Source organism: Nesoenas mayeri (assembly GCF_963082525.1).
Source record: "Nesoenas mayeri genome assembly, chromosome: 8".
NCBI classification, from domain to species: domain Eukaryota; kingdom Metazoa; phylum Chordata; class Aves; order Columbiformes; family Columbidae; genus Nesoenas; species Nesoenas mayeri.
This window is the reverse complement of record NC_137554.1, coordinates 32,938,340-32,951,105: the sequence shown is the minus strand read 5'-3', so window position 1 is coordinate 32,951,105 and position 12,766 is coordinate 32,938,340. Positions and strand designations below refer to the sequence as shown.

Genomic DNA, 12,766 nt, shown 5'->3' with positions numbered 1-12,766 from the left:
CCCACAATCCAGCAGTCTGAGCCCCCCAGGGCTGGGCTGCATTGCTGACCTCTCAGGTGGATTTGGGTTTCTTTCCTTTGAGGGAAATGGGTTCTCGAAATAAGGACCTCTTGCCCAAGGTCACAGCAGAAGGATGTTGGAGCTGGAGGGAACCAGGCCCATCAGCCAACTGGAGCTGAGACCTGATGATTCAGGTCGTGCCACACCAGGGTTAGACCTCACACTGCTCCTGGGCTGCTCAGCCCCTGCCCCGTGGTTGCTGTGGATGGCAAAGCAAAAGCAGGGGCTGCAGGAGGGACCACCAGCAAAACCACCTCTGCACCACGGAGGTGGGTGGGGGCAGAGGTGAAGCGAAGCCAAGTGGGGAGCTGGCTTGGTACTGCCATGGGATAAAAACAGCCACAAAGCACCTAGGTCAGCCCTGCAAGCGTGACTTTTGCAGGAAGCCCAAGAGACCTCTCCAGATTTCTGCCCCCTGGAGCAGGGAGGGCTGGGGGTGCACCCATTTCTGGGGCTGAAACCACAGGACACAAAGGAAACTGCAATGGGAGAGCACTGGCCCCCCGCACAGACTGGCCACAACCTGTATCCTATGCCAGGTGCCTCCTGCTCCCTGCAGCCAGGCTGGGCTGCTTCTGAGGCAGCGGCCACCTGGGACCAGGCACAGCTTTTTGGGGGGCACCCCCTTGCCAGAAGCTTTTCCCCAGCCCCAGGGACTTCAGGGGCTTTGCTCGGTGGTGCTGGACCAGGCTCTCACCTCCTGGCACCCTCCCTGTCCACATCCCCAAACCCTACGGTGCTGAGCACCTGCCAGGGCGTTGTGGGCAAGGGGCACATCCAGCTGCTGGGACTGTCAGGGTGAGGTGGGCTCAGGTTTGACACCCACCACATCATGCCCGCCCCAAGGAGCTGGTGTTTGCAGACTGCTGCGTTTATAGGAGTATCCACTCCTGAAATGGAGGGATGATGCTAAAAGCAGATTAACCCCTTTGGAGGGGGGGACTTGTGCCAGGCTGCTGCAGAACTTCGACTCATCACTCCCAGGTGATGGTGATGCCGAGGTTCAGTGCCCAAAGGAGCTCAGGCCCAGGGAGCTTGTTAGAGGTGCTGCACATCATGCGCTTTCTTGGTGTTCCGCTCACCTCTCAGTTCTGCCTGCAGATGCTGGAGCATCCCCGGGTGTCTGGGAGCCAGCGGGGCGATGGGCCCGTTGTGTGGCCTCCCTTGGAAGACCGACCCGCCGCTCCCACAGCTCAGCCCCATGTGGCACCAGCGTTAGCACACGCTGCCCAAGTTGCCGTTCCCAGGTCTCGCCCAGCCCCGTGCAGCACCCCCACGGCCCAGCCTCCCTGGCTTTGTGCATATGTACAAAGGAGAACCTGTCTGGGCTGCTCCGTGTCCCAGGAGCTGGCTGATAATTAAACAAAAGCAAAATAGCCTTGTCATGAAACTTGACCTTTCCAGAGCTTGAGGGGGTGGGGGAGAAGGGGAATTTTGCATAATTTCTGATGACGGTTATTTTTATGCATTATGCGTTTCTGATGGGGATCTCTGTGGGGGGGAATGAGGAGTCCCGTGCTCTGATAATGGCCTGAGATGTGGGAGACAAGGCCCAGGCTCACCCTTCCTGTGGCATATCGGTCCTTCTGTGCCCCACAGATGGAGGGAAGCACCCTCCGGCCACCATCCTCTGAGATAACAGGCACAGCGCCCTTGGGTGGAGTGACCTGGGCACTGGAGGGATGCCAGTGCCTGGGGCGTGCTGGCCTGTCCCCGTCCCTGCGTGGGAGGGAGGCAGTGACGCTGTGCCCAAGCCACCTGCAGCCCAGATCCGGGAGCCGATCCCGAATTCGCAGCACCCTCTGCGTTTTAAAGAGCCCTGCAACGCCGAGGTGCCCAAACCACCCGCAGCAAGGAGCTCTGCTTGGCTTCTGCCCAGTCCCCTCCCCTGCGTCTGTCACTGTCCCTGTCACCCGCTGCACCTCCTGGTGTGGGACTGCCAGCTCCTGTGCCCACACCCAACAAAGCCTGGTGGCAAATTAATCTTCAACTGGGTACCCAGGATTGTTGTCATGATGGTTATTACACCGTGTCCTGCCCGGTGCGGCATTAATGATTAACATGCCAGGTTCAATGTCAGCTCCTGCTATTGCCTTTTGAATTGCTCTTCCATCACCTTCCTCTGATATCCCGACAAATAACCAGAGCACGGAGCTGCCCATAAAACACATTTGAGGCTGGGTGGACACCCAGGATGGTTTATCTCTGGGGCAGGGAGGAGGAGGAGGAGAGCCAGGGAGGAAGGCTGTGCTGAGGAACGGGTGCATTGCCTCACTTCTTTCCCTGGGCCAGCCTGTGCCCTTCGAGGATGTCCTCTCCTCCCTGATCCGGGAACGTCCTGGCCAGGCTGTTACAGCAGGTGGGGGGAAATTCCCCGCAGCGGGCACTCCTTGGGCAGCTGGTGCCAGATGAGTTTGTTTTTGCTTCACATTCACTCCTTTTATTAGCACAAACCCGAAGAGCTGAGATTCCTCCTCCCGCTCACGGTGACGCTGTCCCCACGGAAGCTCATTCCCAGGAGGGAGGGGACAGCTCGTTTCCTCAAGTGCTGAGAGCCACCCACTCCCTTCCAGCACCCAGCCTCTGCCCCGCAGGGTTTTGCCCTTTATGCCGCAGGGCAGGTGTGAACACACCGTGCAAATCCCCAGGGGCCTTTGGCCCGTGCGCGGCACCCGTCATGGTGTGGCCACACGTGAGCCATGGGGCTGCTGGGGGTGGAAGGCAGCTCTTGAATTATCTGTCTTCTCCATATATCCGGAGGCTGCAGACCCTCATTTTCCCCATGGGGATGCTGCCCCAGAGGCTGTCGGAGGGGCCAGATCCACCCCACCCAGCCTCCAGCCCACACACCTTCCTTATTGCTTCTGATGGAGTAGCTCAGCCTTGAGCCATCCTGCTCCCCAAGCAGGGGGGCATGTGAGCCCCATGTGAGCTCCAAAAATGGCCATTTCCCACAGGGAGAAGGTCTGGGGCTGCTGCATGGCTGAGTGGGGAGTATGGTGGCATTGGGCTGGTCTCCATGGCATGGAGGGCTTGCAGAGCCACAGCAGATGGGACAAAGCCACAGATGCCACCAAGCTCCCAGGGGCTGTGGGCAGGAGGGGTCTGTATGCACGGAGCAAACCCCAGAGCATGGGAAACAAACACGGCTCGTTTGCTGAGCCCATCTCTGAGGGTGACCTGCATGAGCGGGGCTCCCCCTGCCACCCTCTGCCTGCAGTCCCTGCCAGGGACACCTTGCCCTCCTGCTCTTCCCACCCTGTGTCACAGCTGGAACAGAGGATCCCCCACCCTGGCACACACGTCATCTCAGATGTTTGGGCACCTCCAGCCCAAGAACGCCTTCCCGGGGGCAATAAGGAAGTTTCTGTTTGCTCCCACGCGCCCCCAGGAAGTTTTTCGCCTCAACGCTCTGTCGGCGCCCCAACAGTTTTTGGGGTGCTGCCAGACACCCTGGGGTGCCAGTCTGGGGGAATCAGGCAAGTCTAAGGGTTACAAGGTGCAGATTCCTGGCGGCACCCACATGGGTCGGTGGGGATGGGTGGTGGGCTGGGGTGAGTCCCAGGGCTGGTGGGGGACCAGCTGGGTTGGGGTCTCCTCTGGGGAGCCCAAAAGCTCCAATGGTGCGTGGGCAGTGGGAATGGAGGGCACAAGCACAGTGGGAGCACTGGAGGGGGGCTGCACCAGCATGGCTGAACCCCCCTTGTCCCGCTGCTGCCCTTCGGCTGCCAAGAAAGCCGAGAGCCGGAAAGGACGATGGGGAGGAATCGTGTCCGGCAGAAGAAACTGGTCCTTCAAGTTTCTGCGGCAGGAGGAGGAAAGGAACCAAGTTGGTGGTTGTGGGGTTACTGGCAAAACTCGATGCCACAGAAACTACCCGCCCTATCCCAGGGAAACCCCATGGCCAGGAAAAGGCACAAAGCCACAAGCCTCCAGCCAGCCGGGCATCACCCCCAAACCTGCTGCACCCCACTGGGGTGATGGCAAAAGGGTGATTGACAGGAGCTGGCGCTGCTAGGCAGCTCCAAAAAGAGGGAGAAGGGGGGACATGGCCAGGCCAGGAGCGCACAGCCGTGCCCGACTTGGACACCTCTGGGAAGGTGCCAAACTCCCACGTGCTTGGAGAGGGAAAAGAGGAATAAAAGCCCTGACGTCACCCGCAAGGTCACTGGTTTATGGTGGAACTGGCGCCTTCACCCATTCAGCAAAGAGGAGGAAGAGGCCATTTTCTGGCAGTTTCCCCCACACCTCGCCATGGGGCAGGGCCAGAACTCGTGATCCCAGGGTGAGTCACCCAGGGTGGGGAGCGGGTCCCCGCACCCCTCCCACTGCCGCCCGGCTGCTCCCGCCAGCGTGCTGGGTGCTGCACGGTACTGGGGAGATACTGGACGCCAAGGGGCTGCGGCAGTGCTCCGGTGCAGCCCCGTATCTGGTGCGGGAGCTGATAACGGGGTGCCATGGCAGGTACAGACCAAGGTGGTGCACAGGAAAGCTGTTTGCACACTGGTCTCTGGCTCTGCGGCTAATCGCCCCGTCCTTCATCACCATGGCTTCACAGCCTACCAGTCTGCCCCAAAACTGGACAGGTGCGGAGCCTCATGTCAAAAATGGGATGAAGCAGCCCTCTGCAACACCCACCCCCTAAACCATCCGCCTTGGCCTTGTTTTTGAAGTGGGAAACCGAGGCACAGGCGCGGATGGTCAAGCTGGTGTGGTGCCAAAGGCAGGGAGGGAGCAATGCTGGGGAAAGAGGGGGGCTGGAAACCTCCCCAGCCCACCCATGACCGCCCATGCACAGAGGGGCTGTGGGTGCGCCACATGGGCAGTGGGGACAATGATGGGAGATGGAAATGCTCCGTCATGGGGCTGGCAGGACCCACTCCCCCTCACCACCCCAAGCACCCCCCTTGGGGTTCCCAGGGCTGGTGGGGACACCAGTACACCCACCCGAGGGCCAGCCCTGCCTTCCAAGCTCTCGCTCAGTCCATGAACCGGCGTTGCTGGGCGAGCAGCGGTTGGCGCAGAGGGCAGGGCAGGTTTGCAAGGCTAATGGTAGCCCTCAACACTCCCTGCTGTTGTGCAAACACCAGGTGCTTGTTGTTTCCAACCACCAGAGCAGGTGAAGACCCAGGGTGGAGGGAGGGCAGGCAGGCTGCAGGCAGGGCTGTGCTGCCTGCACAAGGCTCATGGGTGGGAGGAAGGCAAGGCTGCTGCCATCCCTCTGCACACCCCCAGGCAGAGGCTGTTGATCGAAGAGATCGACTCCAGAAAATAATTTGTACCCAAGGCGAAAAATTTATTTCTCTTTACAGCATGGAGAGGAGCTCGGCCATGAAATGATCGGGGATACAGGGCAGCCCCATCCCCTGCAGGGCCAGGGAGCAGGGACCCACAGGGCTGTCCTCATGTCAGGGCAGGGGCAGACACCGGCCAGCGTCTCTTTTAGGGGACAACATGATGGCAGGGTCACAGCTGGCAGAAAATTAGTGTAGGGGTAGCTATGTCCCCATTTGAGGGTGTAGTTACCACCTACACCACCTTGGCTCAGCCCTAGTTCAATGGAGGGATGCTGAGGGGGGGCGGGCCAGCCTCAGTGCCAGCCCCTGCCCTGTCCCCACATAGGGACATCGTGGGGATGGCATGGGAGAGGTGCAGGACATGCCTGCAAGGGTTTAATCAAGACATTGCTGTGTCACTGCCAGATCAACAGCCCTGATCAGCCCCTGTGTTGCTTTATCTCCTGCTGGCATCGGCCAAACAGACCAAGCAGCTTCCCCCCTTTAATCCCTTCAAAAACAGCCCCAGATCTCTATGTACAGAATTGGTGTGCCACATCAGTACAAAAATATACACAAAGTCTACAGATCCCAGCTCAGTAGATCAAAACACAGCTATAAATCACAGTGCACAGGACTGCATCAGGTTCAGGAAGCGATGGGGTCCCCCCGAGAGCACAACAGGTCACGGGCGCATCCCAGCATGGTGCGGGGGGGTTAGATCGTCCTCCTGCCTCATGGGGTCATTTCTTATCCAGATGGCAGTACAGGTACATGGAAACAGCCATGGATGCGATCTGGGGGTGGAAAAGGACAAGTCAGTGCCCTGCCAAGTGTCCTCCCCCAGCGTGGATTTGGGTCACAGCCCGGAGCATCTGTCCCCAGTGCATATAAGGAGGAAGAGCTGGGTGTGCCCAGGGAAGAAGACCCGGTAGTCACAGTGGGTCAGATGGTGGTCCATGGGGCTGCACCAGCCCCCTGCAGCCCTTTGGCCACCCAGGCTGGTCCCAGCCTCACTGCTCACCCCCAAGTACAGAGAGGAGGAAGCAGCACAGCAATTGATGCTCGGGCACTCACCTCCAAGGCAGCGATGCCAGCTGCCACGCCGCCCACCACACCCGCGTTAGTCCTGATTTCGTCCAAGATCTGATCGAAACAACCCTGTGGGAGGCAACCACACAGGTGAGGACAAGCAAGGGGGAGTGATCCCCTAAACACTGGGGTATAGCACCCCCAGAAAGGGAGGTACAGCTCTCCAGCCCAAGCTGCACAGCCATGGAGAAGGTCTGGAGGCTTCAGGCAGCATCTCAGCCACTTCTCAGGCCAAAGCACAGTATTGGTGGTGGGCAAAGCAACAAGGAAATCACTCAAAAAGGCATAGTGGTGCCTGAGTTCATACTCAGCTCCAGTCATACCACCCCGCTGCAGAGGTCCCTTTTGGACTAGAGCAATGGTAGCAGCTTTGCTTGTCTCCGCCAGGGACAAGCCAAGGCCACCACAGCATCCCCCAGGACTTAAAGCCCATGGGACCGCTACGTCCAGAGCTGGGGCTGGAGCTGCAGGACAGGTCTCCCTCCCTGTGCACGCCGCAAACCAGGCTCTGCCACAGGGCAAGAGCCACTGCCGTGCCCCTACCGTGACATTTCTTTCTGCTGCCAGCGTCTCATTGCAGGGACTCTGGTTGTCACAGCAGGCCGGTGGGTATCCCTCGTTATCCTTATTCCAGGGGGAGCCGGTGAAGTCTGTGTAGTTAGTCAGACCGCAGCACTTGACCTGAGAGGGAGAGAGAGGAAGGGATGTGGGAGAGCATCATGCAGGTCCTGCTCCTGGGCCAGACACAGTCTGGACCCTGCTGCCCCATGGAGGGGGTTGCTCAGCTCAACCCAGCTCTGGGAGGACATTCAGGGGCCTTCTTGGGACGGGGATTTTGTCTCACACTCCAGCATGGGCAGCTCTCACCCAAGCCATGGGACCACTAGACCCCAAGTGAGTAGGTCCCAGGCACCTGGGAAGCTGGTGGGGTAGTGATGGATCAGTACATCCAGGTTTGCGATGGTGTCCCCATTCCCACCCCACTGGCCCACCCCAGCATACCCCACTAAGCCTGTGCTGGGACCATCCTGACCCTCAGGACTCAGCGCACCTCATTCATAGTGATATTCCAGATCTCTGTGAAACTCTTATCTGTCCCATACTTCTCCTTCAGGAGAGGGGTCACCGCAGCCGTCAGCAGCGTCTCTGCCTGGAAGAAGAGGCAGAGAAACACCATCAGAGAAGGTCCTGGGGAACACCACAGAGCTGACAGCCCCCATACTGGTCTCAGCCCATTGGGAAAGGACCAGCCAGATCCAGCATGGTCAGGAACACCTCACACTGTGTTCCTTCGGCCCAAGGACAGCTTGGCTGCTTCTCTACTAACCAGTGCTTTATTGTGCCAAGGCCATTTATAACCAGTGAGTCATCTGATAAGCAGCATAACTGAGGGAACCAGGAATGACATTTGCCCCGCGGTTGACTTTTCCAGTGACTAATGAGGCAAAGTCACCTTTCTCCCCAGGTGGTTTCTCAGGTGCCTAATAAGATGTTGAGTTTGCTCAGCATGAAGCATTAAGGACTTCCTCTCCTGTGTGGCTCCTACCATCAGATGGGGAGAGGTGTCAAGCCCAGCCTAATACTTGTACCAAACCCTAATTTCTTTAGGGCAATGGGAGTCCTTGTTCCTGCCACCTTCATCCCAGCCAGGCCACCCCAGCCTGCCCACACATCAGGTGCCAGCAGGGACCAGCATCCCTTCCTCGTGCAGCAGTGCCCACCTCTCAGCGTCCCCATCCATGGGCAGCAGTGCCAGCCCCCCAAAGTCTCCTGTTTTCCCAAGGGGTAGGACAAGTCCTAGCTTAGCTCAAGCCGAGACTCAGATATACCACTCACAAGTCCTGTGTAGGCCAGAGCCACCACGGCAGCAGCAATTTCAGCGATGAAGATGATCAGCACCACTGAGAAGAACTAGGATAAAGCAAGGGGAGGGACGTCAAAACAAGAGCCAGAGCCCACAGGGTTCCCAGGAACCCACCTGCTTCCCAAGGGCTGCAGGACCCTAGGTCAGGGCTCAAGCCCTGCCTCATTGCCTTCAGCTCCGCTCCAAGGCAGAAGCAGCACCACCGGGGGCCCTCCAACCCTCTGTCTGCATGGGTGTCCTTAAACCTTGACAATGGGCCTGACCTCTCCAGACATGGTCCAAGAGAAATCTCTACTCAGCACCAGCTTTTGCTTCCTTGCTCAGGGCAGACTTTGCGTCCAGCACTGCTTTTCCAAGGTCCACCCAGACTTCCACCACATGGCAACATCCAAGGAGCACATCTCCACAGAGAAATCTGTCCCTCAGATCCCCCCTACCAGAGACCTGGCTCAAACAAGGCTTGATAAGGAGATAAGTGAGGTCCATACCATAATCAGGAGACACTTGCTCTCCTTCTGGGCACCGCAACACCCAAGGAAGCCGATCACCAGCAGGATGGAACCAATGACGATGAGGAAGTATCCCACATTCACAACCTGCAGGACGCTAGAGGAGAGTGCCCCAAATATGTTCACGAATGACTGTCCATCCACGGAGACCCAGATGCCAACTCCCAGGAGGGTTCCACCACCGAGCTGGGAGGAGAAAGACAATGTCAGCTCATGGGCAGGAGATTTGTGATGTGGGGAAGGTCCTGGCACAGGTATTTTTCCCTCTGCGAGTTTCCACTGTACCAAAGCAAGACTTTGTGGCCACTGAGGGCAGCTCAGGGCGTTGCTGCCGCACACTTAGCGTGGCCGGATGGGTCACTACCCCAAAACACACCCCAGCACCAGCACATCCCCAGCTGCAGTGTCACAGTTGTCCCCTTTCCCAGCCCAAGGGGTTTTGGTGCCAGCAGCAGGACAGAAACCTCCCATGTGGAACAGCCAAGCCAGTAGTGCCACCAGCCACCCTCTGACCCCAGAGGGGCCCACATGGCCAGCTCAGACACTGGCCACCAGCCTGCCCCAGCCCTGTCCTCCACCCGCTCAGCCTTCCCCACCAGCGCCAAGTCCTGGCAGGAGCTTTAAGGAGGGAGTGCTTCACCATGGCGAGCCTGAGGGCTCTGCACCCCCGCTTCCCAAGGCTATATCTGACCACAACCCCTTCTAGGTGGCTCCACTGCTCCTGCAGAGCCAGGGCAGCCCTCAGGAACTCCGCTACCCTTGGCCCCGGGCAGGATCAGTGGTTGTGTGTGCTCCAGAGATCCCCAACACCCCTGACACTGCAGGTTGCTGCCACACACATGGGCTGCTCCCCTACAGAGATGGACCCCCCAGGGAGGGACACAGCAAACCCCCCATGTTCTGGAGCACTCAGCACCCTCTGCCAGAGCTTCGGCACAGGGAGGGACATCGGTAGCTGATGTAACAGCTGCTGCCCCCAGAGCCCAGCACAGTTCCCTGGGCTTTGGCCAGAGCTGGCGAGCGAGAGACCCCCGCAAGGTTAAGTTCTCAGCTTGGGTCCAGACACCAGATCTCGCACCCTACTGGGGTCCCAGGAGCACGAGTCCCTCTAACACCCAACATCCCACCCTCCATCCCCCGCAGAAGGGACATGGAGGGGCAGGGGAGCCCACACGGGCAGGCTTCACCCACCCCAGCTCGGGGTGCTCCCCAAAAGCTGCTCCCACAGACCCCAACCCTTCATCCAAGTTTCCCAGAGCAGCGAGGGGGGGCTGCAAGGCTCGGGCTCCCTGGGCAGACATAGCAGCTGGGGGGCACTTACGAATATGGCCAGGTTGAAAAGGATCATCATGACCTTGATAAAGGTGAAGCACCCCATCTTTGCACCTGGGGAGAGCAGAGACAGGTAATCAGGGGGAGCCCCGACTCCAGCACAGCCACTGCCCTCCTGCGAGCGGGGCTTAGACCCCCTCCGAGGGAGTCTGGGGGCTCGCCATGGGCAGAGCTGGGAGAAACCCACGGGGTCCACTCCCCAAAACCGCCAAGCCCAGCTTACCTGAGTGAAGAGCAGGTCCCAGAACCCCGACCCAGCCCGCCCCGACTGCACTGTCCTCCCCGCCCCGCCGCCACCGGCCTTTAAACGCCGGGGCCGCCTCCGCCGCTGGACCCCCCGCCCCGTCCCGCCCGACCCTCGCCGGGGCCACCCTCGGGGGTGGCGAAGACACGCGTGTCCCTGGGTGCCTGGTGGCTTGCTGCCCTCTGCCGCCGGAGCCGCCCGCCCCGGGGTACCCGCCTGGCCCGGCCGGCTGCCGCCCGCGCCCATCGCCGGCGCCTCTGGGCGGGGGGAGTGGGCGATGTGATGTCCCCGTCCCACTGCTGCTGTGAGCTGACAGCCCTTGTAGGCTCACCTGTGTGCGCCTGCCTGTGTCTCCGCGGAGCGCCCACCCGACAGAGCCCCGCAGAGCAGGAGGCTGTGTTCCCCACCCCAGGATGGGGATTTTGGAGGGCAACGATATCAGTCCCGGAGGGACTTCACCCCATAGCGGCTGCTGTAGCTGTGGTGGGTACGAGCCCCTGACCACCTCTGTGGGTGCTCAGCAGCGGTGCTGGGCACTGTACTCGGGATTTTCCAGCCAAGGACAGCCCCGTGGGTCACAGCCCTGCTCTGCCACCCACTCCTGGCACAACCACACTTGGGTGAGCCCGTCTTGCCGGGCTGATGCTGTGGGGGCACTGCTAGCCCCACCGCTCGGGACCGCTTGGGCAGGGGCCTCTCCAAAAGCCAAATCTCCAGCCTCCTGGGCCAAGCCAGAAGCAGCCAGAGGAGGGCACAGAGGAACGGCTGCATGAGCTGGTTTGCGCAGTAAAAGCCAAAGCTGTCCGGGCTGTCCCTAACTGCTGTGCAGGGAGGCAGATTGTCACTGGCAGGGACACAGCAGGGTCACAGCAGGAGAGGACGGTGACAACCATAACAGATGCCAGCGCTGGAGCAGGTCATCGGAGACCAGGGCTGCCAAAAATGATTTGCTTTGGAAAGACACTTTGAAACTGAGCTGGTTTCCCATAGGGAAGGTCTGCAACAGGGAGTCAAACGGTGCAAGGGGGGATCCTGCATCCCCAGACCTGCCCATTGGGGTGGTCCTTGCCTGCCCAGTGCACCTCTGGGGAAGGGGCTCGTGTTGGTCCTCTCAGCACACACAGTGTGTCCCGTCAGCTTGTCATCAAGCTGAGGAGTGACGCAGGAGGCCGGGGAGCCCTTGTCCCACAGCAGCTGGCTGCAAACACAGGCTCTGGGTGCTCAGCACACTCTGCCCTGCACCCAGCTCCCTCCAAACCCCACAGCAAATTCCCTCCTGGCCATAATGATACATTTCAGCAGGATGAAGTCATCAAAGCCCAGTGGCATTTGGGGAAAGGCTTCAGCCCTCCCAGACACCCTGGCTACTAATGCACCCAATGCTGGATTCAGGGGCTTTAACCCTTTCCCCCTCGTCACCTGCAGCCTCAGCCCTCCCCTGCAGCAGCTGCCCAACCACTGCTGCCACTAAACCACTCAGAGTGAGAGGCTGAGCCTTTATCCCCCTCCCAAAGGGGGACCACAGACTCCTAAATGTGAATGAAGACGCCCATCATATTGCCTCTCTCCCAAAGGATATCCCATCCAGCCTGACCCTATTTGCTGCATGCAATCACCACATCCTGAAAATAAGTTTTGGCAAATACGTAAATACTTGTTCTCATTCCCAGCCATGGGGAAAACCAAAGGACAAGCTACTGGCTGCTCCACTCACCTCCCCAGCACCTGGTGCCTCAGCCTGGGGTTTGGCCGCTCTCCAGCGTTACCCATCTCAGCCCGATTAGGGAGCTGGGGCTGGATTTTCTGGCTCTCCAGGAAGGCCTGACCTGACCACAGCAGGACAAGCCTGGTGACATTCCCATGTCCCGCTCACCCAGCAGGGCCCTGCTGCTTCCCCACTGTCCCCAGCCCCATATGCAGCCCAGCTGGACCCTGAGCATCCCTTTCCCTGCAGCCTGGGATGCCTCTCACCAGGATGTGGGTACCACGGCTCTTCCCTGGCGACTCAGCCGTGGGAAGCTGAGACAGTGAAGTGACCATGAACAGTCACCCCCAAGGTCCTCTGTTCCCACCCAGCCACTTGCCCATGTCCCAGGGGAGCGCAGGTGCCGGACACATGTCTAGTGTCAGGATCCAGCCATGGTGCCTACGCCCAGCACTCCTCCCCAGGTGTTTCTTCAGGGAAAAACTGCAAGCTCTGCTCCCAGCCTCATGCCTCTTCCAGCTCATGTTTGTATTTTGAGTGTTCAAGTGCTGAATTTCCACCTGGTCCCAGGCATCCTCCAGTTAATGGCCGGGCTCACTGTGGCCACAGCCTCCCTTGAGTTGGGGCGCTCCTACCCATGGCTGCAGTGAGGCAGGGCAAGCAGCTGCCCGGTGCTCCTAGGAG

General features: G+C 59.6%; 1 protein-coding gene across 1 annotated transcript; it reads right to left on the bottom strand.

The window, feature by feature from the left end:
* Window positions 1–5,777: 5,777 nt before the first annotated feature.
* TSPAN1 (tetraspanin 1) lies at window positions 5,778–10,179 on the bottom strand (the record flags this gene model as incomplete). The annotated part of the gene is made up of 7 exons (XM_080349240.1): window positions 5,778–6,133; window positions 6,414–6,497; window positions 6,972–7,109; window positions 7,480–7,578; window positions 8,265–8,339; window positions 8,781–8,987; window positions 10,123–10,179. The coding sequence occupies 7 exons, from the start codon at window positions 10,177–10,179 to the stop codon at window positions 6,080–6,082; spliced, it is 714 nt and encodes a 237-aa protein (XP_080205366.1). The 3' UTR covers window positions 5,778–6,079.
* Window positions 10,180–12,766: the final 2,587 nt, after the last annotated feature.